Below are 23,723 nucleotides of genomic sequence, written 5' to 3'. Positions count from 1 at the left end.
TTCCTCAAATTCTGGCAAAAAGGACTGAAAGGGGATTAAAAGCTTTTTGGTGGCAGGCCATGAAGCTCTCATCAGGGCAGGGTGTGACGCTCCCCCAATGTGGTTAGAGCAAGGCATGATTCCAGCTGAACCCCAGACCTGCAGGCTGCCAGCACACCTGACATCACCTCAGGAGTAAGGACACAATCAGACCACCAGCAGCTTTGGCTCCAGGCAGGGACTTGGAATAGAAAAATGAAAAACGTGTGTGAGCTTCAGGAGCCCGGTCAGCAGATATGTCCCACAATAGCTCAATATGGGTGCTCCACTCCCAGTACCAAAGGTAGCCTGGGAATTTCCTGGAGATACTGGGGGCAGGAAGAGTGACTGCACAGGATTTATGGAAACAGAGAAGGAGGAGGGAAAGAAAGGAGCAGTGATGCAAATCATTAAGAAGGTGCAAATGTTGCCAGCTGCTTTAGAAGGTATGGCAGAAAACAGAAAAAACAGTGATTGCAGGCAGTGGGCAGAGAGGTTTCAAGGAATGTGATCTGAGGTGAGAGGTTAGGCTGGGAAATAACAGAAAGCAGAAAGAAAGCTAGAGGAAAAGTAGAGTATTTGAGGCTAAACTTTTCATGCATACTCCACCATCTCTTAGCAAAACAAGAGAGCAAAAATTACACAGTTCAAAGTAAATATTTGCTAAAAAAAAAAACAAACCCACAACACACCACACCAAAAAACCCAACACATACAAAAACAATCCCACTGTTCTTCTAAAATGGGAAGCTCTGACAAGCCCAAGGACAAATGTATAGGTAAAGAGCAAGCCAGAAGTACAGCACTGCTCTCTCAACTCCTAGGACAAATCAGGACAGTGAAGGGGTAACTTTAAACCAGCCTCTTCCAGTACACCTTCCTGCCAGAACTTTTCTCCTTCAATCACACACAGAAGTCTGAAGCCTCAGGAAGGGGCAGGGAATTTGGGTAGGAGCTGAGGACAGCCTTGCAGAATCTGACCCAAACCATTCACAGCCAGCAGAAAAACACCACACAGAAACACACACCACCATCATCCAGATCATTTTTACTAGCTTCCAGAGGGCACAGATTGAAACCACCAGCATCTAATTCTGATGCAAGCAGATACATTGTGTGAGGCTGCCTCCCATACTAAAGAGCACAGCGGCTTGACCTCCAGCTCCTTTCATACACACACCACTGTTCCTCAGGCTCCTGGGCCACTGCTGCAAATAAAGGAATGCAGGAAAACATCGCCTGGGAAGAAAAGGTCAATAGTTTTCCAGTCTGGTGAAAATTAACTCATTGAGATAAGGGGACAAGGAAGATGCACCTTCTCATCATGCCCCCGTCTTGACTTCAAGATTACAAGGAGTGAGCAGAGTGACTGCTTTGCACCAGCTTTGAGCCTTCGGCCCAGAGGACAGTTTTGCAGCACAGCAGCAGGTTGATAGTATCCACTACCACCCTCAGGGCATCACAATTAGCAGGTGAGGAACAAATTCAAGCCCTCCTCAACAGGTGACAGACAGAAACAGCAGCAGCACAGACTAACGATGTCTGCTGGATGAATAAATACCTAAGAAGGGCACAGGATAGAAAGAACCTGGAACTCAGTGGAGAACACAAGACACTTGCCAACCATCCTCCTAAAACACAAAGTAGAGGAAAGAGAAGTTACTTCTAAGGAAATATCCTAATGTTGTAAGATGAGGGCATGGGAACTGAGAACATAGAAGCAGGAGATACTGGAAAGCAAGCTTCTTGCCTTACAGTCACTAAAATTCCTCATATCTTCTTGTGCATGGAGGATGCGTTCTTCTTCCTGCACAAATCCCGTGCCTGATAGCCTAGAAATCTTCATTTATAAAATAGCACCTGCTGGGGCACCTGACAAATCCCCATGGCAAGAGTTAAAGCAGCAAAGAAAAACCATTTGTTAGCCCTTTTGCCAGAAAGGAACCCCAACCAGCGTATTTCTCAACAATACAATTGAAAAACCCCCAAGGACAAATCCACCCAGGAACAGCAGTTCTGATGGATCCATATTTCCCACTGGGGCTACCCCGGTAATTAACACTCCATTTTCATTATGGTCATTCCCACATATTTCAGTAGCAAGCAGCTGCCCATGCTTAGAAGCAGCTGAGCAATAAGGAATAGGCTGTTTAAATATCAATTGGAAAACAAGCATGGCAAGAGCATTACCTGCACAAAGGCCGTGCACAGGCAGTATGGCACTGAAGACATCATAATTCTGCTAAATGCATCCCGAATCTACAGTATGTTTCTCAAACGGGTACCTGAGGCCAAAATAGCCTCCTCACTAATAGGAGGAAGCAGGACAGTCATGAATTTTGTGAAAGCTGGCAGTGATGAAATACTCATTCAACTTTTTGACCTTACCCTGAGCTGCCAAGAAGAACATTCTCTGACTAGAAATATGCATTGCCACAGCTTCATCCTAACCTTCAGAAGAAATCCGCAGCAGTTAGTTAATCTTAGCTGAGCAGAATATTAACATCAAGGAAGATCCAGCCTCTCTATATCTCTCTTCTGCGAGTTAGTTTGGGCTGGTGCTTTAAAACCCTTTACATGGAAAGGGCAACTGGTATTTTTCGTGACCTTTAGCTGGCCCCGGTATCTTCTGTCTACTCGCTTGGAAGTTGAGATGATAGGTTTTGTGTGCTGTACATCACTTCAAAAAAGACCTCCAACTGTCAAGAGTCAATTGGCCTGCAGATGAAAATTGGGAAAAAAAAATCTAGTATTTCACACTGTTTTCTTGATTTTTCCAAAGGTTATCCAGTGTACTTTGGTATAGGTAGCCTTTCTGGTTGCCTACCAGGGCTCTGTAAATGCTTTCTTTTCTTTCCCAAGGGTACTTCAAGAAACAGGTAACAGTTAGTAATATTTCTTTTAGGTAGGCATTGGAGATATTAGGTATTCGGTAATTTTAGGCAGACATACAGTGTATCTTTGTACTGGATGGGGGAAAAGAAACTAAGATCATATATAAAAAGTATAAGTCATCATTCCTTAGAACTAACAGGCATCAACTAAACATACCTGAACTACCAACCATCCAAACAACAACCCTTTAGATCTTCCTACAGACAAAGAAATATGAACCCCACAGGCATCTGGCTTACATGAAAGAAATTTAAAAACCCATCTATTTTGGCTACGAACACCCCAGCTTCTAAGATCCCTGCTCCAGCAGCAGGGAAGATACACAAGCCACTGACCTGCCCACATCTGCTTCAGAAAGAAATAACTTCGGTAAGCACAGAGAAGGCCAAGCAGCATGCTGAACTCTAGAGCAGGGAAGTGGGAACACAAAAGTTCACTTTTCTAACAGAAATACAGTAAATGCTGCTGCTTAGGGAAGGGAGAGCCAGGAAAGCTTTCAGAAGCAAAGAGCGTAAGCTTCTCTGAAGGACAAATTTTCCATCCCTCCTAACTTCTTAAATAATAATTAATTTTGTAGGCAACCATTCAGTTCATTATTAGTTGCTCTTAACAGCTCTGAACAACAATTAGAGGCACTTAGCAAGGAAGTTTCTATTAAACAATTATACTCTATGTAATTAAAGTAGCAAAGAAAGGGTTTCTAGACAAATTAAAGCAGGCACAGCATGCAAGGCAGAGTTGGCCTCTAACTCCAGAGAGACAGGAGACACAATGCTGTTGCTTGCACACAAAGGAGGCCAGGAAATGTGGCTGGCACCACTGATATTAATAGCATAGTCCCTATAGGAGCATACATGGACATAGAAGAAACTTCTCGCCACAGGCTTGAAGTCCAAGTTTGCATCCGTAAAGCTACAAAGCCAGGGGATGCTTGTCTAGCAGAACCAGCCCTGCTGCATAACCCTTCACATGACTCCAGTCCTTACATGTCCTATGCCTCCTGTAGCCATCACATAACCGAGCTCCAACTTAGATAGGAACAGAATTCTTTTTTTTCCTCATCTGAGTAAAAGTAGCATTCTTCCTGACACTTCAAACAAGCAAAAGAAAAAACCCCTTTGTTTCACGCTTGTTGACAAAACAAATAATTTTTTTCCTGCATTCAAGAAATAAGTGTGCCACAAGAGAAGAGAGTAAGTCGAATACAGCTCAGCTGCTTTGCTGCCCACACTGTTTCCAAGTAACTCCCATCTGTTTACACTGGGGAGGCACTAGCTGTTCACACACAGACATGCAGCCTTGCCTTCTCCTTGCCTGATTTAAAAGGAAATGGCTTTTTTCCTTCTCCCCCCTGCCCCGAGAAGTAATGGCAATGAAATAGATTTGCTGAGCATGTGAGGCTGCCCCTAAATATTCAGACTAATGGGTCAGTCAATACACCACCTATAGGCAAGCAGAGCCCAAGTATTTTGAAAGCAGGAGGAGGGAAGAGACAAAACACCTCTTGTATACAAAACAGGCAGGTTCAACCAACAAGCAAAGTGGCATATAGATGGAAAAAATTAAGACATTTGATAACAGCACAAATACAGTGCATGGGGAATGAAGATTATTTGTTCCTCTGTCAGATTTCTCTCCTCCTTATTTGGAACTGCATGATTGTTTTTGAAAGTGTCCAAAAGAAGAAATGTAAGAGTCATTTAAATGAAATAACAGCATCCTGTGTATTCCTTGTTACGAGTCCTGGGAGTTACACTGGGGGAAAAGCATCCAAGACAGGAAATATAAAACAGCACAAAACTCAGAAGACCTATCTACAGGGAGAGATGAACAGACTTGTGATTGGAGAATAATTAATATCAGAAAGCTACTCCAGTAGCAGTGCTTCTGCAGGCGCAGTGCTCCAAAACAGAATTAAATTTTAATTCTGAATAATTCTACTTCAGAATCTTTTTTTCCCCCAAAGTATTTCTCATTCTTTCTCCTCCTCACCATATTCAGTGTTTCTTACCTTGGAAGATCTTGTCATTTTACACAACATTATGAAAAATTTTAATTTTTTTAATGCTAGTAGGTCTTGACTCTTCTAACCCTAGGTCCCACAAAACAGGTGACGAAGCATGACTAGAATCTGTTTGTTCAGGAGTCCTCACTATTTTCATTCTTGCTATTAGTTAGATGACACCAGAATAACCAGCTGTTAAAGCCTCCCTGTGACTAGGGTGATTTCAGCTCTTGCTCACAAGTATTTTCTCCAGCAAGGAAAGGTCACAATTAAAATATTTCAAACCAACACCTCTGCACTTCAATATGAATTGGTGTTTGATTTTAATTGCTGCTGTGCACTTAAAAGAGCTGAGTTTTTTTGGTTTATTACTTTTGTTTGTTCTTTGAAAGGACAGAACAGCAGATTCTCTATGAAACTGGGCAAAGCATGACATTCAGCCTATGAATATAGAAGATACATCTCATACACACTTGGAGAAGGTCAGGATCAGTGTAGCACCCTTAAGTCACCAGAGCTTAAACCTGTAAACATAAGACCTCCACAGAATTAATAATGTGCTATTGAGCTTTCTGCTTCCAGTCTGACTCTTGCTCAGATTAAGGATTGAGAAATGGTTCCCCTTGAATGATATTTGACAGGTGAGGATTTTTCAGCAATAAACCCCACTGGTAGGCTTTGCACTACATTATACACCTTTTCTCTCTCTATTTCTATATGGTCATCCCTAAAAGAGTGATTTAATTTCAGCCAACTGCTACAGAGAAAGTTCTCGCTGTCACTCAGGATTCAGACTGAAAAGCACACAGCTTCAACTCAGAGCTAAGCAGCAGCCAAAAGTCATTCCACTTTAACACCACAGTGTTTGACAGCACTAGGAGTCGCCCATGCCCTTGACACTGAGCAGGTGATGGTCAAAACACGAAAAGAAAGAAAAAAAATATATTTGGTAAAACATTTGAATGTCATTTTGAGGGCAGAACCACACCCTCAGCTATTTGAGTTCTAACAAATAGAAAAGCACATACATCACAGTTTCTGTAGGCTTGATCCAATACAGTCTTAAAGCTCCATGAATTATTTGTTGCTTCTACAAAATCCAATTATGCTGATGATTTCCTACAACCCACCTTCATCCCACCCCTTCCTGAAGCCTACCTGGGATATCTCATAATATAGACCTCATTTAGAGGTGGAGATAAATTGACACCCCCATCGAGTGCTGATCTATACATATAGGTCTTCACACAACCCCTAGATTTAAAGTTAATGCTAAACCATGCTTCCTGGCTAGAGAATTTCCTCTCCTCCCATAATCGTAAGAGATGCTCAAATGCTGCCATCTCCTCCAGTGCACACTTTTTCACAGACATATAGCTCTCATCTAGACCTTCTTCCCTACCCCTCTTTTCTAACAGGGGTCTTGATGTTCAAATCTACTACAAGTTTGATGAATGCCAGGTCCAACCAAAGCATAACCAAACAGCTCAATGCAGTACCATAGCCGACAAACACAGACTGAGAAGACTGTGAATTGACAGACCAGTGGTTTGTATCATTATTCAGACGAAACCAAACGTGGTTTATGCTGTACCACAAGTGCCTCTGCCATTTCTCTCCATTATTTTAAATCATTGATCAGCAATCATTTCATATCCTACTCCACAAGCTGCCATAAGTTGCACAAATGAAGTGGCTGTGGTGAGCAGACAACAAAGCAATTTTTCTCCCTAAGACTTGATGTAATGGAGAGGGGAATGCATGCAAGGACTCAACACACAGTTGAAGTGCACAGGGACTGTACACATGATGTGGAAGATAAGAGATGCACAGTGGGAACAGCAGTATGGTCAGCTGAAAGAAATGCTGCCTTTTCAGAAAGGATTATAATTCTTAAAGCTCTCAGCTGCTTCACCTGAGACTAAAGGTTTCCACAATTCGCCTACTCAAAGTGTTCACGTTGCCTCTTTCTGAACTGTTACATTTTCATGACCTTTCTAAAATGATTCAGAATAAAGCCAATTAAGAGTGAAGGACAGAAAAGGGCAGTGGCTGGGCAGGCATGCAGTCTCACAGCTGAAGCAGGAGAGAACTCTCAGGAGAGCAATCCATTCCAGAAAGCAAGCAGCTCCTCCACCTGATGAGGGTTGACAGTCCTTTCTGCTTCTCTGTCTGCCATATTATCTACATTGTCCCTGTAAATTTACACTGTATTTCATAAGGCCCATTACATTCATTTCAATGGGGATTAAAAAAACCCCACTTTTTCCTATCCATCACATTGCTAAATGACATACTGTTTGGGAATACATCCTCAGTGGACAACGCTGTATGTACCCACATTTAAGAAAGTTGCTTTGCGTTTTTCTGAAAAAAATAATTACATATTAGTGAAACTCTTATCACAAACCATAAACACAGAAAAACTACACATGGAGAGGAAAGTTTCATTGGTGAAATATGAAAATACTAAACCACCAGTAACATGAGAGGATTTCATATGCATTTGGCAATGAGAAAAAAGGACTTAGAGGTTGTATTGTTTGGGGAAGGCAGGTCTTTTAACCATAGGCTTTCCTTTATAACTATTAAATCTCTTGGGATTAAAAAGAATTACTCCAAAACCAGATAAAGTATAATTCAGTTCAAGAATTAGACTGATATTCACACCCTTACTCATACGCCTTTTTCTGATGCCACAACTCATTTCAAAATATGTATAATTCTCGAAGTGACAGATCATTGGTGTGACTGCATGGCTGATCTTCACCCCTGTAAAGAAAACTAAAAATGAAAAAGTCACACACAGAGCGCTACCACCTCTTCCATCTGTGCCTTCCAAAGAAATCCCACAGCCTGAAGGATGTACTCTTCATCTACAGGTGTTTTTTATTTTTTTTCAGAATTAAGTGGTCGTAATTCTATAGAGCTACTTTATCTTAAAAAAAAAAAAAAAAAAAAAAAAGTTTTCCGAGACACCTGCTAGTCAAAAACAAAACTGAAATAGCTTCCCTGGTACTTGATACACCTGAGAACTTTGTGTACAACTTCAAAACAAACAGTTTAATAATAATAATAATAATAATAATAATAATAATAATAATAATAATAATTCATCCAGAACTCTCTAAAGAAAAAAAACTTTAATTCCAGCAGCATTTCTTTCATTGCTATTGGCACGCACAACAAGAAATTCCAAACTACTTGCTACTGAATTTCCAGTTTTCTAATACATAATGAGAATTTATTTTTCATAAAAATAAACCTTTTCTAGTTGAGGATTTTAGTTACCTATGCATTCTCTTGGTTATGCAGATGTAATGAAGCAGGTAAAACTTATAACTTGCTTATTATCAATTGCTATACCAAGACAATCAGAATTGTTTCCCCTTCTGAACAACTTACTCCAGATTCATCTGGTAGCTCATAGAAATATTTAATGGGTTTTTTTCATTTGAAAAACACATTGTATATGCATATATTAATTCTACCTCACTTTGCCTGCTGTGTTCAAGCAGTAACAGAAAAAGAGCTGCACTAGCTCATCTTTGCTATCCTCTTTTGGACCTGATGACTACAGATGATCACATCATTTTTGGGATGCAGCGACCAGAACTGTATGCACAAAGTATAATAGTGGCAAAAGAGAACTTCGATTTTGTCCTGTTACTCTACTAACTTGACCAGTTTTTACAACTACTGCAAAGTATCAATCTGACATTTTTAGAGAAGCAACTATCATATTTTCCACCATGAAATCTCAATGGTAAGCACTGAGCCTGCCATTTTGTAACGCAAAGCTAGAACTGGTTTTTCTCCCCCACATACATCACAATACCACACCATACACAACATTGCTTATAATGTATTTTACCGTGACACCATGAAATAGGTAGCACAAGGCTTGTCCTGCTAACTGGTCAGCTAAGGCAACTAGTTAAGTTAGAACAATATGACTTACTTCGATGCACATAAGCCCTTCCTCAAACTGATGTGTCCAAAAACTTATCTAATTATAGTTAGACTCCCAAAGACATTGCCCCTAGCAACAAACCTTGTCTGGAAGTCATAATGGCCCTGCAAAATACCACCCCAAGAAATCAGTTCACTTAACTCCAGAGAGTCAACACCTGTGTCTACAATTCTAGACTCGTTTTACCTAATTCACAACACAACAGGAAGAAAATTAATAAAAACTTTCCCACATCATGTTTTGCACAATTTAAATCCTAAATCTAAGACAAGGAAGTTACAAAACCCATCTATTCAAGAATGCTTATTAAGTAGACAGGTTATGTTGTTATGCACATCAAATTCAAGCCTCTGTCTCCTATGTGCTTTCACTTAGCATGCCTCACACATACTGGCTTTTCTGGACACACCAGTTCGTACCTCCTTACAACATGCCTTTTGAAAGTTTGTTCAGGTAGAGGCAGAAACTGAAAACAAGATTGTCTGAAATTTAGATTCTGTAATTCTAGATCTTAGGTCAGCTGCACCTATTCCAAGTTTAGGGTTAGGCATCAAGACAGCATAGAAATATTTCAGGTAAAGCACATAATGGAAAAAAAAATCCAATAGAGACCCACCCACTTATAAGCAGATCTTCTTGTTGAGACCATTATCCCAGGTTCCTTAGTTTGCAACACTATTCCTGACACTTGGGTGCAATGCAACAGATGCTTTGTATGGCACCACAGCACATACAAACCCAGGCTGGTTTTGCTCTTTATCCCCGCTGACACAGTTCCTCGAGAAGTTGAATGAATCCTGGACTGCTTCTACCAACTCAAATATTACAGTCTGTTCTCCAAGATGCTACTTCTTTAGTGAAATGTCACTAGCAGGGAGACATACAGAGGCACTCTGGAATGCCAGAGGCATGGATAAATTAACAGCCAAAAGTAAATAGTACATTTTGCAATTGAAGAGACTGTACATCTTTATTTTTATTTGGTCCCACTACCATGTCTGAATTATGCTTCTGATATACAGCACATCATTTTGCTTTTTGTTCAATTCTGCCTTACGTTAAAGCAATCCAACTCATCAATTTCATTTACTTTTTAATGCTTTAAAAATCTCAGGGAGCAGGGAGATGTCCCAATCACTTCCCACTCCTCAAATCAAAATCTACCAGGAATCCTGATTAGTATTAGACCGGCAAGATGGCATCAATAGCAGATGTTTAAAACTCACAATACCTGGCATCAGTTTGGATGCTCCCACTGTCAACATTTCCTCCAGACTTGGTAACATTTTGTCCAAAGCACATTATTGTATGAGTGCTAAGAATTTGAAATTTCTCCTCTTCACCTTTTTTATTAACGCTCATTGTTATAACCGTGTCACTGTCCTAAGAGGACTAAAGACATCCATAAACCAGCACTTTTTACTACTTCTACCTTCCATAGGCTAAAGATAAGAAAGGAACACACAATAGCTTGCATATGCTGAGCGTGGGGAAGCATCGGAGAGGGCAGACGTGCCTACGGTACTATGGACATACCCAGCGTGGGCAGTTGGGTCTGGGCATGTGGACATGAGGGAAACTTCAGGAGAAAGGAGAAGTTAATTGACTTGCGGCAATCCCGCTTTGCAGAAGAGTTCAACAAGCGATGGAAGGTCTGTGGAGGTCTCCAATAAAAGCATCCTATTAAGGAATTTGACCAGACACCACCCAGCAATCAGCAAGGTGCGTTATCAGTTGCCCACAGAGGATTCACGCTGGAAGTCTTTCGTATTTGCTTTCAAATAACAGTCACAATCATTCAGCATCTTTTTTAATCCCCAATTACACAGAAGTTGCATTACCATGCCATCTAGAAGTTTCCGTCTGTATTCAGTCACCTATTAAGCAGACAATAATTAAAAAGAGCAGGTGTATCCCCCACTCCCTTAAAATGTTTATATTGTAAGGATAAGACAACAGCAACACAATCAATTTCTAGTTGTTGGTTGAATTAATAGTCATACTGTCTCCAGTGGTCATGTTGCAAATACAGACATTTTTCTGATCTGGCGTTAATATTTCTAAAAAGCAAAGGAAACTAAGTCTGTCCTGAATACAAAATTGGGCTGCATGATTTTGCAAGTGCAAAGCAAGCAGATGGGCTGGTTAGCAGGAGAGCCGTGTCACTCACTCAGTGGGTACTGTCCAGATAGCACATCAACACTTCTCCCGAGTTACACCCATCAGAACTCTATGCTTCAAACTGCAAATCAGCAAGCAAGCTCTTAAATTATCCATAACTGCTTTTTTTGTTCAGATTTTTCATTGCTTGTTTGTTTGTAAAAGACTAGCCAGGCTGTCTGGGAACAGCTTGGCTGCATCATGGACTGAGAAATAGAGCCCAGCTACCAGAGGAGGGGTAGCCCGCAGTGTGAGTTTTAGACAGCAGATGGCCGGGAGTACAGAAAGCTTCCAAGCACACGGTATGCCAAAACTTCAACAATTTTCTTTTTGTCAAGCAGCTTCCAGAAACACAAGATGTAGCTGAACCTCTTCACGCTGGCCAAGATTTAAATAAATAAGAGAGCACAGTAGAATCCCACAAAATACTACCACTTCCTAAAAATATTTAGGCTGCACAGTCTAAGTGAGACACGACATGACTACAGCAGCTTCTCTTCAATATTGGCTAAGGAATTAAAGATGCAGAAAACATGGCTGCATTTTTCAATGTGTGTGCATAAGCAGACCGACAGCAAGACCCTGATGTACCTCAAAGACACTCTCCGATGTGATGGAAACTGAACAACATAGCCAACACGAGGTTTCACACCAAAAATCTTTCAAGAAGTTGCTGAAGATGCATATGCTACATATGTAATACACGAGAAGCGAAAGTACCAAAAATGTCTACCAGGCCTCCCTCTAGTAAACATTGGTTATTACTGTATTCTTTTAGTATTAAAAAAAAGTCTAAGAGTTTTCCAGCTGTCTACCTGACAGTAAGATACAGAGTTTCAGACCTTTATATTGTGCCTGGCCCAACTCCTGTCCCAAGTTTGTGATTAAAAAAAACACCACACCACCAAAACCAACAAAACCACAACACCACAAACAATAGCATGACATAGGCTGCATAAAAGGAAATAGCGATGTTGTTACTGTTGCTAGTAGACAGAAGCCAAGACCAAACATTTGAATGACAGCATCTTGGTCTACAGTTTCAGCTAGCACCAAGCAATAGACACAGAGAAAAAGTCTTATCTTTTCATTTCAGACCAGTGTCTTAAACAGAGAGACCCAGACAAGGCGGAAGAGGTGCAAGGCTTGTGCTGCTTCTGTTTTGTTGCAAGGAAAGTTAAGTCCAATTCATTCTTCACATAAGTACTTGCTTTCCTTAACCACCCAAACCCTTTTGTGGAGGTTATTTGAGTCTGTCAGAGAAAGACAGGATAAATAACATCCATGCAAAGAAGATTAGGGTTTGAGAATTTGTATAAGCCCTTCCCCCCCCATCCTCTTAATAGCTTTACTGGAAAGTTATAGAAATGAAAAATGAAACCTGAAGAGACTTACCCACAGATTTCAGGAAGCTTCTACAAGCTTCTGACCAAATAAGGCTCTGACAGTACAGCACGACAGAAAGCCCTATTTGTCCCATCCGTCCCAAACCCGTTTCCAACTCAATGGCCTGCAACTGCAAGTTACAAGCTCCCAGTTAAGTCTCCTGCATCCCAAAAGCTCTGCTCTGCCCCACCACCTTTTATTTAATCAGTAGCCTCAGCTATTGAGCTTCACTCAACGTACAGCTAGGTTTAGGGATTTTAATTCCACACGTACACACCGTCCCGAAACAAGTACAATCCAAAGTAACACATTCACTGAGAGTTATTTCCAGATATGGCTTCTCCCTCAAATTCGCTGTCATTCCTCAGAAAGAAGCTAACTTGCATTCATTTCTGTGTCCTGTTATAACAGCCATCTGTCAAGCAAGCATTTTTGTTCAAAAGAATAGAAGTACAGTAAAGCAGGGATTCTATCCAACCCTTATCTGCAAATAGGTCTTCTCGGGGTGGGGGGGGGTGGGGGGGGAACAAAACACACACCACACCAAAAACACAACCAAAAAAAAAAAAAAAACCACAACCACCACACACGAAAAACAACACCACATCACACACTACCACCACCAACACAACACCACCAACACCCACCTGCTTGGAGACCAAATGGTTTCAAATGTTTAAGAGCTATGACCAGATTAAGAGCTATGACCAGAAATAGCACTTTAAACCAGAAAACACACTTTTTCAGTTTAAACTGCAAAAAGAAAATTTGAAAGACCAAATAACTGTACACCTGGCCAGGAGTTTGAGGTTATTGCATAATTCAGCATTTGTGAGTACCACAGACCTCTCTCTGAATACCATTTAACAAATGACATTTTCAACCCAGATATTAATTAACACAATATTATTTTCTCTCTCTGCAGTTGTCTTAAAACAAATAGCTGGTTCAAGCAAGCAACAGCATCTCTTCTAGTGCACATGTACAGAAGGCTAACAGCTAAAAAGTCTTTCTTTTCCCTTCCTACACTTCTGATTAATGGAAAATGTGTGAAATGAGACTCCTCAACTCCTACACAGCATAGGGTTCTGTCCTTAATGCCCTGAGATCCTGAGACACAGAAAGGTCAGTTGGTATGAAGAGTTCTCAAAGAGCATGAGCAAACAAAAGAAAACAACATAAAAACACTATTTTTCTGAAGAGCACACAATGCACAAGCCTATAGCAGCTCACCAACTTACGTAGCTCAAGCTTTGAGACCTCAGCTAAAATAATTGAAGGCTCACATGACGTTAAATGTATCTACAGCATGAATTTTCACTGCCGACATAGGATAGGTTTTGCCATGACAAGCATAAATGTTTCTGTATTCTAGCTGCCATATTGGACTGATGAGGAGTTGCTCTGATCTACTCAATGACCTTCACTTGAGAACCCTAACTCCAAATGTAACCTGATCACACAGGGAAGTTACTATTCCCTCCCAGCTGCAAGCAGTGAATCTGTACACTTACATTCCTGCATACAGGAATTAAAAACAAACAAACAAACCAACCCCCAAACAAACAAACAACAACAAAAAACCAACAACAACACACCAAAACACACCACAGTAGTTCTGCAGAAACATTTCTGAGTAACGAGAGGGTGTGTGAACCAGTTCAGCAGCAAGATTCAGTGCTGACACTTAGTTACCAATCCACTTGCCCCTTGTACCAGGTAAGGCTGAGGAGTTCAAGAAGCAAAGAAGAGGAAAAGGCTTTCTAAACATTTGGGTAATAGATTTGTACTAAGCAGAATATACTTGCTTCCACTGCAAGCACAACTCCCACAAACACAGAAATATGCTGCCTTTTTTTCCCCTCCTGTAGTGTGTGTAGCAGTGTGTTTAACCTTGGAGCTGTCAAGCTCCATCATGAAAAATGAGCCATGACAACACTCCAAATGATCCTTAGAAAACAGACCAATTTTTACTATATGCTATGCAAGGCAAAACACTGTTATCATATTCCCATGGTACTGTACCTGCTTTGAAAATATACAGTAATGTGGCCATCAAGAGGAGACCACAAGTAAATACAGAAAAAAAATAAGCTACTTCCTGATATTCCATCGCCTACAAAACCAGAATGAGCAATAAAACATGCCACATCCTAATGGATCCTATTTAAAATTAAATCAGGACTGAGGAGGAGATTTGTCTCACTGAACATGCATTGGACACAAACATCTCGCAGCAAAGGTGCATTTGAAACAACCCACGGCTGCCTCGGCGGCACCTTGCAGCACTGTGCTCACTTGGTGAGCTCCCGCAGGTGAGCAGGAACGTGGCACAGGAGGGCAACCTCTGTCCCGAGAGAATAAGAATACACCTCCTGCATACACAGGGCACCATCAGAACTTTAGTAAAAAACCGCAGCTTTTTCAATGACTGATTGAAGCTCCTCTACAGCAACACACTAACCACACCACGGCAGGTGTTCAAGAAGGCACAGCACAGATAAACAAGCAATGGCAAAAGCCATTTCTGCTGTGCTCCACCCAAGCTTGAGGGGAGCAGGAAGATGGAACAAACAGATTCATCTGAAGCAAGGAAAAACTGGGAAGAAACAAGCTCAAGATTTAAACAGGCATTTACTTCTCTCCTAAACAACAATAGAGGGGTCTCACTCCAAATATCCCTTAAAAAAAAAAATATATATATATCTCTCATCACCTGTTCAAGAAAGAAATGCTAATTCATTAGCATGCACTTGGATAGCATACATGTTCTCTAACAGACCCAAGCAGCAAGCACGTGTTCTGTGCTTCTGCCAAGGGAAAAAACAAATACATCCTTATTCCTGACCTGTTTGCAACAAGGTATTTGTTCATGACTTTGTAGTGGGAAAAACTTACCTTTATTTCTGTGTAATTTCCTTGTGTTGCTGCCACAACCAAAAAACACAGTGTATCGCTTTCCCCTCTCTGTAGGGGCACCACTTTACTTACACTTCAGTTTCAAAAGCTACTGTAAGCCATGGGAGCTTTCAAAAAGCTCTGGAGAACAGGAAAGCAGCAATGTTAGGCAGTTGATGCATGGTTTTCCTTAAGTTGCCACATTTGCAGTGTCAGACAGCAGAAACCAGTCCTGAGCACTTTCAGGACTGTTAAGTGCTAACACATCCCCCCCTCACAGAACTGCTGTTAAAAACCAAGCCCTCTCCTGCAAGACTAGATGGCTCTTAAAGAGCTGAAGTCAGAAGGTCTCTTGAGTTCTTGCTTATGGCTGAAGCTGGAGAAGAGCCTCTAGCAATGAAGCAATAACATAGTTACACACGATAATGTATTTATTGACAATTTAGTTTTGCACTCAGGGGTATAGCCACCCACACACCTGGCTCCACCTGCTCTCCTTACCTTATGTCTTACATGTTCAGGGCACTTTGCAGCTACTCTCATCACACTAGACCTCCCCTTCCCCTGAAGCACAAATCAGCCAGACCTGCGCCACCGCCACACACAGCACTACCGCAATCTCCCGTTCCAAACAGCTCTGCTCTTAACAGAGAACTAGCTCTGTACTCAAAGAAGGCCCCCAAATTACAGGGACAATTTTCTTTTTAGCATTATAGTTAAAATGTTCTCAGCCCTCCACATACACCATGTCGGTTTCTCCCACTCCCTGATAATCTATTTCCATTTACACCCCACATCACAGCTCTGCACACTTAACAATTCCATTCCCTGCTAGCAATATTTGGCAATAAGATCCGTTTAAAGAAGGCTAATTACAGATTTCACTTGGACAGAAATTGGTACTGGGCCAATCTGCAAGTTCTTTAATAAGATTTCAAACTTCACACCATGCAAGACTTTGTTCTCGACCAGGAGCAGCAATGTAGCTCTAAAAGCAAAGGTGGAAAGCTTGACACTGCAAGAGGGGGACGGAAGATCACAACTCTACTTCTTCTTGCAGCAGTGCACCTTCTCCATTTGAATCTTCCCCTGAAGAGATTTTGCTCTGTTTCACAAAAGAAAAAAAAAAACAAAAAAACCCTCACGCAAAACAAACACACACCACACCAAACCCTGCCCCACACACACACAAACAAAAAAAAACCAAAACCCACCACAAAACACAACACCACATAAACACTAAGCCAGTTCATATATCAGGAAAACAATGAAAAGTAGTTACCAAAAAAACCACCAAAACACCACAACAACAAACAAAAAAACCACTAAACACTGGCTGACAGTTGTATCACAAGATGAACAAAGACCAGTATGACAAAAAGTGGGTCAAGGACTCAAAAATGAAGAATTGATAAAATTAAGGATCCATGGTCACTTGTGTACACGGAGCATGGCATTTTCTGAGAACACTTGTGTGAAGATAGAGTTCCAGTTTTCAAAGGGATGAAGGAACTCAAGGCAAAGTCTCTCAAGCACCTCGGTATCTAGTCCCATATCAGGACAAATGCTTTCTGTCTGCATTGGCCAGACTTAGCACAGAAAACAGCAATCCCACCTGTGGATGCTCCTCTCCACCTTTGTACTGGTGAAATCGCATTTCAGCCAGACCATTTTCCTGAGAGGAATTAATGCAAGACTGCAAACTGGCCTCCGTGCTACCTGCCTAATAACTAAGGGTGGAAACTGAAAAGACTAATTGATAAAATGACGATCAACAGAAAGATGGTCCTGTTTTGAAGATACAAGACTAGCACCCAGGAAAACTACACAGGAGTTTTCTGGGCAAGGTTAGACAAGTCACCATTTTCCACTGCAGTCAACGACTGCATGGCATCCCATGCAGATGTCACACCTGATAGCCTAAAATACTGCTGTCGGAGTGGCTGGCTGCCCAGAGAAGCCCAGCTGGAATCTGTGGGAACCACAGGCACTGAGTACACAGCTGTCGGGAAGTCTCCAACTGAGAACTCAACCCACAGGCACTTAAAGAAGAGCTATGAATGTTGCACATGTAAAGCACACATATCGATAATGTCTATTTGACAGAGATTAAACCCATGAATATGTACAACATCCTCAGCTTTTCACATACCTAAAGGTTTTCCCCATTGGGAAATGCCACACTAAATGTATGACTTGTGACAGTAGCAAACTTTTTTGCTATATATAGGCAGGTCTTTAAGAGGCCAACAAAACCACTCTTGCAAAAGGCTACACATCTACTACCTAGACACTATTAAAACACATTTTCATCATCTTGGGGGACACCTTTGGGAGTAGAGAAACAGAGCCATGGTGCATCTGCAAAGTTTCACACATAAATTTTGAAAGGCAAACCACAAGTCTGACCACTCTCCAACCCCTAAAAGCCGAGAATAAAAAGTGGCAGGAAAGGAACTACTTTTACCAGCCTTATTCTCCGAAGCAACCACACAGGTTTTGCTGAAACCTTTGCAGGGCTTCCCAACTGAAGATCAATCTAGCAGGAAGAATTTAATCTAGAACCTCAAGACTATCAAAATATCAGTATATGAACACAGACTACTATAAGAGGAAACAATAAGAAACCTGATATCTGTGTTACTAGATGCTCTAATTATTAATGAGCACACATACAGAGCTTATCAGAAGTGCCAAGGCATTTGAAAGGAAATACAGATATTTGCCAGTAGCTGTATCACCATCGTATTCCCTATCTGGTTTTGATTCAACTCAGTGGACATCCAGTTAATCCCACAGGACAATACCATTCACTTTCATAATAGCTACTGACCTCCTTTATGTGTTTGAGCCGTGCTGTAGTGTCAGGACCAAATGTGGTAAGCAACAAAGCACACTGTCAGCAGCCAGCGCCTGTCCTTTCTCCTTTCAAAGCTTTCATTCATTTCTGCATTTTTTGAAGTCATGCTGCTTCAAAACAGCTGAGCCAGATGGTGGATATTCAGATTTCAACCTTTCCACATGGTGATGTGGCTCAAGAAAATAAAAAACTGTTGCTACCTGCTGCTGACCTACTTTTTTCTTTAATTTGTTTCCTGCTATACAACAGAATAAACAATACACTTCATTGAACTAGTCTTCCACATCTGACCATTGCTACATAGCAAATATGAAATGAAATTACTAGATGAAGGAGGGAGAAGATTAAAAAAAAGCAACATGATCCAGTGGGAAGTAGGGGGGAGCACTTCTCACCTCTATCATAGTCATCTTCCTCTATCGCTTTTTCCTGAAGCCTCTGCAGCTGGAAGATCAAGGATTTTATCTATGCAAAGAGAAAAAAAAAAGTTAATTATCATGAAGTTGCATTTAAACCTATTTAGACTAGGATGATATAAATTTAATGGATTATTACATCACTAGAATGGCCCAACATTTAAGTGGACAAACTGATTTGGAAATCAGCTGAACTGCAGCTATGTGAGCCAAGCATGGCTCTAGTCCAAACACATACAGAGAATAACAAAAAATATTTCTTGAAAAGCAAAAGAAATCATGTGATAGTTGGATATTTTTCACCCTTTGAATAAATCAAAGTAAGGATTATTAAAGGATTCTGTCAGCATGACATCTACTCCTGATCATATTGTACTCAACAGTGTGTTCTTGAGCCCATTCTAACAATTTTTTGCCTATATATGAGTTTTGCACAGAACAAATAGAGAATTTCCATATGCAAACCACTTTTTATTTGCTAAGTATAAAAAGAAATGCAGTATGAATATTTTGGAACAAGTATGCTCATGTTATGGCACAGAAAGCTGTGTTCACATGCAGCCAATGAAGTTTCATTAAAATATAATTTAGGCTAATCTACATAACATTGATGTTTGCATTTTCAGAAATGTTCACATTGCAAATGCTAGATGGGAAAAAAAGCAAAACACCAAAAACACCTATACCACATAGAGCATGCCCTTTCACACCCAAAAAGAAACTTACCGTAATAAAGTTTTATTTCAAAAGTTACCACTTCTCTTTGTTAACATGAAGGGTCTGGACCAAAGTTCTGAATTTACTAAAAATTCATAAGGCCAGCTGTGCATTCAAAAGCCATTAAAAGTTTTTACTGTTAGAAGAATTTAATTAGAAGGTCATCAGTCCTCTCCTCTTTGCCATGCCAGCCACAGCCTAACACAGCTAAAGTTACAAGACCGAAAATTGTTTTCTTATTACATTTATACATGACCTCTACCAAACAAGCTAATATCAGCACTGAAAAATGTAAGCCTAGAAAAAGGCTCACATTTAATTCCCATTCCCAGAGGGTGGTGGAGCACTGGAACAGGCTCCCCAGGGAGGTGTCACGGCCCCAAGCCTGACAGTGTTCAAGAAGAGACTGGACAAAGTCCTCAGCCACATGGTGTGAACTGTGGGGTTGTCATGTGCAGAGATGGGAGTTGGACTCGATGATCCTTGTGGGTCCCTTTCAACTCCTATGATAGTCCAAAGCCTGAAAGTACTTGGGAAAGCATTTTCCAACACAAGGAAATCCATACTTTAGACATCCTGTATTTACATAAGATTTCCCTCCTCCCTGAAACTCTTTCGTATTTAAGTCCCTATATTTAAACTCTCAATTGCATGGAGAAAAATAGCTACAGCCAGTCAACAACTTAATAGAAACACTCTATCGTGACTACACAATCGACACACAAATTAGACAAGACATTTAAATTCCTTCTAAATACGGTATGTGAAAGCAGACTAGTCAGAAAAGCACTATACAAATAAAGCCAGGAAAGAATTTTTTTAAATGCTTAATTAATAATAGGCTATAGGATGCCCTAGAGGAAAAACAAAAGCAAACAAACATTGTATACATTCCCTTTCTCTCAAGGCTTTATCTTATTTTTCACATCTTGGAAGTCCAATCTTTTTTCTCTGAAGCTGGTGAAGAACATGTAACATATTGAAGGGAGGAGCTCTGAATCCTCATCATAAATTATGTTCTGTATTTTGTACCATACTTTTGATAGAGTTTTAAAGAAGCCTGCAGTAGGAATAGTTCAAATGATACTTTTTTCATATATTTGATGTGTTACAGCCATCTGTACCGAGAGTACAGCTTTGCTGCTGTTTGCAGTGTTTATCCCATCACACGCTCACAGTGGCAGGTGAATCAAAGTCTGTTCGGGTACCACAGCCCAGGCATGCCCACGGCAAACCAACTGATGCTGTCACAGTAAAGTGCTTTCTCTTTGCAGGCTGGCAAGACGTTTGGAGCTCAACTAATCAGAGCTGCTTCAGCGTGACATGTCCTATATCTGTACCATGTGATGACCACTTTCCTTTTTCCATGCTTATTAAAAAAAAAAAATATTTTAACAACTTTGGTATTGTCTCCTTTTCTTGATTACAGATGCCTTTGTTCCTTTCTGAAAAGTTTGAGTCTTGCTCATTATCATTACAATAGGAAGGTGCTTCAAATTAAACATACACAACTGGCTAACCAAGGGCAAAGACATCTGAGGGCACAAATCCCCAATTCTCTATTCAATGAATTAATGAATGCAAAAATTAAAGATAGCAATGTTTCTTTTGTGCCTATCAAATAAGACAGAAAAATAATTTCCTATTTTAATTGTATTATATATTCCTAAATCTGCAGCAAATTAATTTCCCAAACCATCCCAGACTATGGGCACATTGTCACTCTAGGCATGAAGCCAAAGAAACTGTTCCACATCAATGCATGTCAAGTCTGTAAATAAGAGAATCTAGTTTGAGTCCTACAAGCATCCTCTATTAAAATAAGTATTAGAGAGCATCATAAGCCCGGTCAGATGTCACAGAGAGTAAAGTAAGAATTAAAGTTTCTTGAGCTTCTGTCTTACCCAGACAGCAGGGTTGTGCAAAGCTTTCCCAGAGCAAGTTGTTTGACCAGGCCTAAGACAATACAGTGCATCTCAGCAGGTACATCTGAGCTGAGAAATCACAAGAATCTGGGTTTCTGAAAGGCATCTCGGAAACTCAGGACACTAGTGAGACACACACACACAAAAAAAACCCACAAACACACCCATCCACAAAAACCACTGTACCAGAAAAACACCACCACCCACTTAGGACACCTTGAACAAATTTGTGAAATCTATCATGTCTGCATTAATCTCTGGATTGTTGCTTCCCGCATGCACAATAGGTACACTCAGAATGGCTTCCCTCTAATGCTCACTGCACCATCCCAAAAACTGTATTAAAAAAAAACCACCACATAATTGATCCTTCTTAAAGTTTCCCCACCCTTCTCCCATGAAGAACACAGTGAATGAGACTGTCTGTATACACAGTAGGTATACATGTGGGTAAACATAAAGCAAAAAGACAGACTCCTGATTCAATAGCCCAGGACTCCTCCGAGGTAGAAGTAAAAACCGAAAGATTCAATTCCCAGTTTGAGTTAGAGCAGAGACCTGACCCCCATTTTTCTTCATGCAGGGAGAGCACCCATCTATTAGATTACAGACTACTCTCATGCAGGTGCCTCATCCAAGAAATCTTTGGCTAAACTTACACATTTCCAATTACAAAGTGCAGTGTTGTTAAGTCACGGTGCTTCAAGAAAAGAGTTCTTACCACCCCCTAATTTTGTACTACATATACTCCAAACTGCAGACGAAACAGCCACCTGTGAAAGAAAATAGTATTGCTGAATTCAGAAACTGATGTGCGACATATTAAAAATGAGAGGATCACAGTTTCAGTAGAACGCAGGAATCAAGTACTGCAACATCATCACCTTTTTTTAAAGAATCAAACAGAAAAGAAAATCAGTTCTCTTATTTTTATCATGCAGACTGCTACTGTAAACCTCTATGAACAAATGCTGCAAAATCCATTAATATCCCAACTCCTACATCAACTTTGACTTTGGCTCTATAAATACAAATTTTTTGAGGGCCAGGGGGAGGAATCAAAGATGAAGTGACATTACTAACCTTTAATGCACTGCGATTGCCAAGCAGGCAGTCCTGTAGCACTGGTTCATATTTCTTCATCAAAGTATCCCAGCGATGGTCACTAACAGTAAAGCTACTTTCATAGCCTGAAGTGACAGAAGAGCCAGCAGATGCTGCGTCTGAGGAATCTGTAGAATATGAGAATGTTGCATCTGTATCTGAGAGAGAAACAGTCTCAGAGTCCTGTAGTTTGTCATTCGCTGTGGTCTCAGTTTCATATTCCAAACCCTCACCAGGCCTGGAGAAGCAATGCAAAGCTCCCAAGTGCTCACGAGTTTGCACCATCTCTTCTGGCTTCTGCAGATTTCCTGCAGTGCTGGGATGCAGAGCATACTCGGCTTCCTCAACAGTTGACTTGCCTTCAGCATCGCTTACTGCAGAGGCCGAGTCCAGGGAGAGCTGTATGAAGCTGAAACTTGAACTAAAACTATCGTGTGTGCCAACAGAACGAGAAACCACGTCTCTGTTTTGATATTCACAGTTGTTATTCACTTCTGTCTGATCCAAAGCATACATGTTTGCGGGCTTGCTCACTTGAGCATCGTGGCTTTTCTGCCGTGTACAGCATGCAGCAGAAACATCTCCTTTGCTTGCTGCTGCAGCAGGGTAAACCCCAATCGCTGTGTTTTCTGACCGTGGACTCTTGCAACATGGAAGACTTTTGCAGCGTCCTGGTGTATTTCCAGTAGTGGTCAACACTGTTATCCTGTTAGCAGGAACTACAGACCTATTTGCAACTGAACTACTGTGTAAGAATTCAAAGTTATTTTGGCACTGTCTGCATAGAGAGCAGTTCTCAAAGTCTCCACAATGCCGCCTGCCATGGCTGAGCTCTTCTGGGCTGAATGGCTTGCAGGCACCCAGGGACTGAAACTCTGCCTGTCGCTGAGCTTCTGGCCTCATGTATCCAGGTCTTTTTGCCAGTTTCTTTTTACGAAGAGAGCCTGAAGGCATTAAATGCTCCTGACCATCTGGAGGAGAGGGAAAGAAAAAAGTCATTAAAGTGTTTCTGCAGTTTTCTAGGCTTAACATATCATAGCAACTGAAAATAATTATTTCTGGAATTTCAAACAGCACATCAGTTTCCATTTCAACAAAGCAAAGACACTGACCATACTGCAGGTAGAGGAGAAAAGTTGTTGCCAGAGAACACTGTGTGCATTCATTCACTTTCTAAAGAGCTTGCACTGCTTTTAAGTGAACTCGCTAACATAGTCACATCCATGAGGACACAAACCTGAGTATGATGAATCATATCATCTTCCCTACTCACAGCAACTCCCTGAAATACTTCATTCTTAATTTGCTTAGCAGCACACTAAAGCACAGACCTTGTTCAAGTCTCTCTGATCTAGAATTATTTTCA

General features: G+C 40.9%; 1 protein-coding gene across 1 annotated transcript in view; it reads right to left on the bottom strand.

Annotated features, from left to right (window-relative positions):
• DISC1 (DISC1 scaffold protein) overlaps positions 1 to 23,326 on the bottom strand; it is a 180,821-nt gene extending 157,495 nt beyond the window's left edge. The window contains exons 1-2 of the mRNA XM_065631236.1: positions 22,337 to 23,326; positions 18,591 to 18,660 (exon numbers count right to left, since the gene is read on the bottom strand). Of these exons, the coding sequence (XP_065487308.1) occupies positions 18,591 to 18,660; positions 22,337 to 23,311 (1,045 nt within the window). The 5' untranslated portion in view covers positions 23,312 to 23,326. The remainder of the gene's footprint in view (positions 1 to 18,590; positions 18,661 to 22,336) is intronic.
• Between the last annotated feature and the right edge of the window lie 397 nt (positions 23,327 to 23,723).

This window comes from Caloenas nicobarica, chromosome 3 (genome assembly GCF_036013445.1).
Source record: "Caloenas nicobarica isolate bCalNic1 chromosome 3, bCalNic1.hap1, whole genome shotgun sequence".
Classification (NCBI taxonomy): domain Eukaryota; kingdom Metazoa; phylum Chordata; class Aves; order Columbiformes; family Columbidae; genus Caloenas; species Caloenas nicobarica.
The sequence above is the reverse complement of the archived record's forward strand: the minus strand, read 5'-3'. Positions and strand labels throughout refer to the sequence as shown.